Here is a 7045-nt window from a genome sequence, read left to right on the forward strand (position 1 = left end):
CTTGAGCCACCGCCCCAGCCACGAAAGTTTTTTTTGAACAAAATTATGGGAGGCCATTATTTTGGACTCAGCTCATGCACTAGTCCCCAACAAACCAAACCAAACTAAAATGGAGTCACTCATGCTAAATGTGACATAATCAAACTAAGGCTTTAAAAAAAACACATGAATGCTAAAACAGACCAGGTTTTGTTTTTCTCCTGTAAACAGGATGTTCCAGCATAAGGAGGTATCCTCTACTCAGTCCTTATTCGCTCCCTGCAAAACCCACTGTTCTACTGTTTCCTAGTGAGTTTCAAAACCATATAGGTACACTTATGACAGTGATAACATCAATGACTAAGGTTTTGGTCAATCTCTCAAAATTGAGAAAATGACCAAAACAGGGGAATTGTTAAGGCAAACTAAATATGGCCTGAGAAGGGCTCTGTCCTTCTATATTTCAGTCCTTGTGGATGAACTGTAATGTAGCTTAATAGTCGAAACAAAATTGAAAACCTAACCTAATAGCATACACCTGTAATAATAACTGAGTGGTGGCCAATCCCAGTGGCCATACTTCAACCACTCACAGCCTGCTGAATGTTCAAACTGCGTTCAAAGAAGGCAAACACTGGGCTGTAACCAACCTGTTTCTGTACCCTACTTCCGATTCCTGTACCTCCCTTTGCCTTTTTTTGTCTATAAATTTGTTCTCACCATGAGGCACCCTGGTAGTCTGTGAATCTGCTGCGATTCTGGGGGTTGCCTGATTCGCGAATCTTTCATTGCTCAAGTAAACTCCTTTAAACTTAATTTGGCTGAAGTTTTTATCAACAGAGGAAGCTCTCAGTAATGAGTGGGCTGAGTTGTAAATTGGAGGGATTTGTTTGTCTTTCTCAAGAGTAAGAGCTTCCGGAAGGAAGGGGCTGCTCTTCATTTATGTTTCCCTTCCACTCCCATCCCTTAATGCCTAACACACTGCCTGGCACATAGTACGGGACTCAATAAATGCTCGTTCAGTGGATCAGTTCAGCTATGAAGTCTGTGTGTCAGTCCAGGTAAATAAGGGAGACAAGGATTTAGGACTAGGGCGAAAAGAGCTGGAGCGGGAGAGGGACGCCAGGGGGAGCAAGAACCTGCACTCTTCAGATATCGCGAGAGCTCCCGCGCTCGCCACGACGGTGAGTGTTCCGTTTTGGGCGGAAGCGCTGGACCAGAGGAGAAACTACTGTAGGGGACAAGGCCTCGCTGATGGAGTGGGGGTTGCTTCCGGGTCGCGCTCCGGGAAACAGGAAGTTGTCCATCCTCCTTGCCCGGCGGCAGCTGTCCGCGAGGCGGGAGGAGCCCGAGGGGGCGCGAGCCCCGCATGTGAGTGACTGGGGCCCGAGGCTGGGTGGGGGGAGGCCGCCCTGTGACAGCCTCGCCGCCGTGCCCGTCTCTGACATCCTCGCGCAGCCGCTCCTCGCCGCTGCTACCATCCTCTATCCTAGCGCTGATCCCTTTTCTGAGCCTCTCCGGTTTTGTAGACTGGCAGCTCCCCCGGGGTCGACTCCCTTAAGACATCTGTCACTTTCCTTGACTCCGCCGGGGAGAGCAAAACGAGGTCGACCTTGCTTGAACTTGCTTCTCAGGCATCACAGCAGTGTCCAAAACTTGAGCGTTGCTAATGAAGTCCAGATTTCTGACCTTTTGACGGAATTTTTAAGAAATTAAGATTAGATTCCCCACCCCCTTCTGAAAGATGTTTTCTAATAATTGTTAGGGGCAATAATTTTTTTTTTTCTTCAAGCGTGTACTTGGTATGTGATAAACCTGGCATCTTGGATTTCAGAAAGAAATATGACTTGGTTTATGGACACAAGTAAAATACTTGTTTGTAATCACCTCTTAGTAGAAGGAAATTTGCCTGCGTCGTGTTTTGTAGTATTTTATGACTGTTAACTGTGCAGGCCACACTTTTTCTAGTCTTAGAGCCCTCATAGCCATAGTATTCGCAAATGTTTCTTTTAAAGTATTTAGTCATCAATCCCTTTATAACAGAGACTACTTCCAGATACTTAGTATTCTGGCTTTTCTGATTGCTCATTTGGTAGTTCCTGTGGTGGAATCTTCTATAGACGTCTCTCCCTTAACAAATATGTTTATTTGAATTTGAGTTGTCAAAATTTCCCTCTAGGGAACAACGTGCCTTTAAAATAAAAACTAATAAATTCAATTCTGCTACATTGAAGTTTTGACTAAAGGTTCACATAGCCCAACTTGCATACCAGAAAGAGGTCCTGTTTCTCTGTCAGACCTTTTCTGCTTTGGACTGAAGCATTTTTCAAGACCTGCTTTGAATACCTGTTCCTCGGCAGCTACTCCACACACCAAAAACAATGTCTAAATGCTAGATTCCTAACCTGCTAACGTTAAACCCGCATCACATTGATGCTACCTTTGCCTTTTTTTTTTTTTTGAGACGGAGTCTCGCACTGTCGCCCAGGCTGGAGTGCAGGGGCGCGACCTCGGCTCACTGCAAGCTCCGCCTCCCCGGTTCACCCCATTCTCCTGCCTCAGCCTCCCGACCTCTGCATTTTTAAAAAAGAATGAAAGAATAAAACGTGAATAAACCATGAGCCATGAGTTACATTTAGTTCAGAATGATAACTATAAATTTGTTCAACATTGATCTGATTCGACATCTGAGGTGAATTCCCATGTCCTTAGTTTTTTGTGTTTTCTCCATTTATCTCTGCTTTCAAGAAACTATTTAGGGTGGGAAGTAGACAGGAAAATAGATGTAATACAAAGCCCTAGAGGTTCATAGGACAAAACTGAGGTCAGTGTCTTAAAGAGTTCACTTACTGGACAAAGCACTGGAGATTAGGCTTTTTAGGCAGAGGAAATTGTATATGCAAAAGCAAAAAGATATGAAACAGTGTGACAGTGTAGAATGTGAAGAAGGATTGATGGGAAATGAAACTGAACAGGTAGGCAGGGACCAGATCATAAAGGGCCATGGTAAGTAATTTGGACTTTATCTTTAAAAAAAAAAGACAGAATCTCACTCCATCACCCAGGTTGGAGTGCAGTGGTGCGATTATGGTTCACTGCAGCCTCAAACTCCTGGGCTCAAGCTACCCTCCCGCCTCTGCTTCCCGAGTAGCTGGGTCTGCAGGCGTGCACCACCACACTTGGACAATTTTATTTTATTTTATTTTATTTTATTTTATTTTATTTTGTAGAGTCAAAGTCTTGCTATGTTGCCCAGGCTGGTCTTGAACTCCTGGGCTCAAGCAGTCCTCCCACCTCAGCCTCCCGGTGTTGGGATTACTGGCATGAGCCACCATGCTTGACTTGGGACTTTATCTTAAAATGATTGTTATTAGGTATTTAATTTGTCTGGCTATTGGAACAAATGTGTTACATCATTTTATAATTCTCTTAAAACATTGTGGGGTAGAAATAATTATCCCCATTTTATACATGAAAACTCTGAGGCTTAGAGAGGATAAGTAGTGTCTCATGGCCACACACTAAGCGGTAAAATCTAGAATTTGCATCCAGCTTTTTCCAACTCCAGTATCTGTGTTCTTAGTCGCCATGCTAAACTGCTCCTGCAGAGGATGAGGAGTGTTGGAAGGTGCTTAGCATGAACCAATTTGTGTTTCAAAAAAATAAGTGGCCAAGTGCGGTGGCTCACGCCTGTAATGCCAACACTTCGGGAGGCTAAGGTGAGCGGATCACTTGAGGTCAGGAGTCTCACCAACATGGTGAAACCCAGTGTCTACCAAAAAAATACAAAATTTAGCTGGGTGTGGTGGCATGCGCCTGTACTCCCGGCTGCTCAGGAGGCTGCGGCACGAGAATCTCTTGAAGCCAGGAGACAGAGGTTGCAGTGAGCTGAGATTGTGTCACTGCGCTCCAGCCTGAGCGAAGAGTGAGATCCTGTCTCAAAAAATAAAATAAAATGAAAAATAAAAAACTGGACAAGGTAGAGGATGGATTGGGGAAGAGGAGAACTGGAAGTATAGAAATTAACTACTTTTTGCGTTGGTCCATAGGAAAGACGTTGAGGGCCTTAACTGTGCCATTAATGTAGAGGTAGAGAGGAGGGGATGAATGTGAGAATTATATAGGAGGCTGAATCAAGAGGACTTAGTGATAGTTTCATTGGTGGGAATGAGGTAGGAGGAGAATAGTTTTTAAATTTGGAGGATTAGTGTTTCCATTAAGAAAAGGAGTGCAGTAGGAGAAATGGGTTAAAGGGGAAAAACAGTAAGTTCGGTTATTGACACATTACATATAGGGAGCTATGGGAAACTTGGATCATTGTGTCTGGTAGGCAGGTAGATAAATGGGCCTTGAACCCTGGAGAGAGTCGTAGACTGGAGAAGAGATTTGGGAATCACTAATAGCTGGTGGTCGAAGCGTTGGAGGGAATAAGAAGGTCAAGGATAACTGTGGTGGATACCAGCACTTGGGAAGAGAACGAGAGAATTACGTTAAGGTTTGACTACACTTGTGGGAGATAATGGGGTAGCAACAGCAGTTGCTGCAGAGAGTTCAGATAAGGTAACAACTGAAAAAAAGTCCTTCAATCTTGGCGTTTAGAAAGCCATTTGTGGCCTCAGTGAAAGCAATGTTGTTGGAGTGAGGAGGCAGAAATATGATTTCAACAGGTTAATACATGAATGGAAACCTGAGAAACAAGAAAGTGAGTGACTTTCTCCCCCCAACCCCCAAAGGAGCTTGCCTCTGAAGGGAGGAAGGGAGGGAAACAGTACCAGAAACTTAGAAAGGAAGGATTATGGCATTTTTCTAGTAGTAGAAACTGTAAAACGTGAGGATGGAAGCAAGTAAAGGTAAGCTTAAAATGTGGAGACTTCTGCTTCGAATAGGTCGATGTCATAAAAGGCAAAAAAAAAAAAAAAAAAAATGCTGGGGACTTGTTCTAGATTTAAGTAGATTAAAGAGAGGCACGGCAGCCAGATTCAATGTGTGGTCATTGGTTGGATCCTGGATTTGTAAATAGCTATATGGTCTTTCTAAAAAATTTGATAGTTAAAGAAATTTGACTATAGACTGAGTATTAGGTAATATTAAGAGAATTACTCATTTTAATGGGTATGGTAATAATGCCAATGGTTGTATAGAATAACGTCCTTATTCTTAGGAGATGCATGTTGAAATATTTAGAAATGATTTCATAATGTGTTGCAAGTAACTTTCAAGTAGTTCTGGTAAAAACAGAAAGAAAATATAGCCAAATGGAGATAACTGGTGAATCTAAGTGAAGGATGTCCAGATGTTCATTGTACTATTTTTCTACAAAAAGCTGTACATATTTAATGTGTACAACTTGATGAATTTGGACATAATAATACGCTTGTGAAACCATCACTACAATCTGTGCCATCAACCTATCCATCAACCTCCAAGTTTCCTCCTGCCTTCTTATTTATTATTACTGTTAGCAATAAGAACACTTAACGTAAGACCTGCCTTCTTAGCATATTTTTAAATATACAATACAGTATTGTTAACTCTAGGCACTGTGCTGTGTAGTAGGTCTCTAGGAGTTATTCATATTGTATAACTGAAGCTTTGTATTCTTTGCCCAGTACCTCCCCGTTTCCCCCTGCCTGCAGCCTCCTGTAACCACCATTCTGTTCTTTGCTTCTATGAGTTTAGCTATTTTAGATTAATTGTACAAGTGGTATCATGTAGTATTTATCCTTCTGTGTCTGGCTTATTTCACTTAGCATAATGTCCTCCAGGTCTATCCATGTTGTTACAAATATCTTGATTTCTTTCTTTTTTAAGGCTGAATAATATTCCATTGTATGTATACACTACATTTCTTTTTAAATTCTTTATTTTTTTGAGACAGAGTCTCACTCTGTTGCTCAGACTGGAGTGCCATGGTGTGATCTCTGCTCACTGCAACCTCCACCTCCCAGCTTCAAGCAATTCTTATGCCTCAGCCTCCCAAGAAGCTGGGATTACAGGCGTGCGTCACCATGCCTGGCTAATTTTTGTATTTTTAGTAGAGACAGGGTTTCGCTATGTTACGTTGGCCAGGCTGATCTCGAACTCCTGGCCCCAAGTGATCCACCAGCCTCAGCCTCCCGAAGTATTGGGATTACAAGTGTGAACCACTGTGCCCTGCCTGTACCTTGATTGTAAATTTTAAGCATTTATTGTAGTTTTAAGTTACTATTTTAAATCATATTAATCATTTTAATGTTTTATCAGTTATTTTTCCTTTTAATTGATGTTTGTTTCTTCGTAGTGGTTCTTAAAATCTAAGGAGCACTTTTTCTTTTTTTTTAATTGTACTTTAAGTTCTAGGGTACATGCGCACAACATGCAGGTTTGTTACGTATGTATACATGTGCCATGTTGGTGTGCTGCATCTATTAACTAGTCATTTACATTAGGTATATCTCCTAATGCTATCCCTCCCCCCTTCCCCCCACCACACTACAGGCCCCAGTGTGTGATGTTCCCCACCCTGTGTCCAAGTGTTCTCATTGTTCAGTTCCCACCTATGAGTGAGAACATGCGGTGTTTGGTTTTCTGTCCTTGCGATAGTTTGCTCAGAATGATGGTTTCCAGCTTCATCCATGCCCCTGCAAAGGACATGAACTCATCCTTTTTTATGGCTGCATAGTATTCCATGGTGTGTATGTGCCACATTTTCTTAATCCAGTCTATCATCGATGGACATTTGGGTTGGTTCCAAGTCTTTGCTGTTGTGAATAGTGCTGCAATAAATATACATGTGCATGTGTCTTTATAGCAGCATTATTTATAATCCTTTGGGTATATACCCAGTAATGGAATGGCTGGGTCAAATGGTATTTCTAGTTCTAGATCCTTGAGGAATCGGCACATTGTCTTCCACAATGGTTGAAGGAGCACTTTTTCTTTACTAGAACATATCTTTAATTAATGGGAATCACTGGATAAAATAGAATGGAATATATTCATTACACTAAAGAATGGATACCATACTACATGGGTAGTGTAATATTAAAGAGCCAAGTAGGGAAAAAAGAAAATTTAATTTACTGTG

General features: G+C 42.0%; 1 protein-coding gene across 1 annotated transcript in view; it reads left to right on the top strand.

Moving 5' to 3' along the window:
* Window positions 1–1157: 1157 nt before the first annotated feature.
* The window catches only part of CUNH6orf89 (chromosome unknown C6orf89 homolog), a 36316-nt gene continuing 30428 nt past the window's right edge, over window positions 1158–7045 (top strand). Inside the window, 1 exon segment of the mRNA XM_017870118.1 lies at window positions 1158–1350. Coding sequence (XP_017725607.1) covers window positions 1349–1350 — 2 coding nt within the window. The 5' untranslated portion in view covers window positions 1158–1348.

This window comes from Rhinopithecus bieti, unplaced genomic scaffold (genome assembly GCF_001698545.2).
Source record: "Rhinopithecus bieti isolate Rb0 unplaced genomic scaffold, ASM169854v2 scaffold_4553, whole genome shotgun sequence".
NCBI classification, from domain to species: domain Eukaryota; kingdom Metazoa; phylum Chordata; class Mammalia; order Primates; family Cercopithecidae; genus Rhinopithecus; species Rhinopithecus bieti.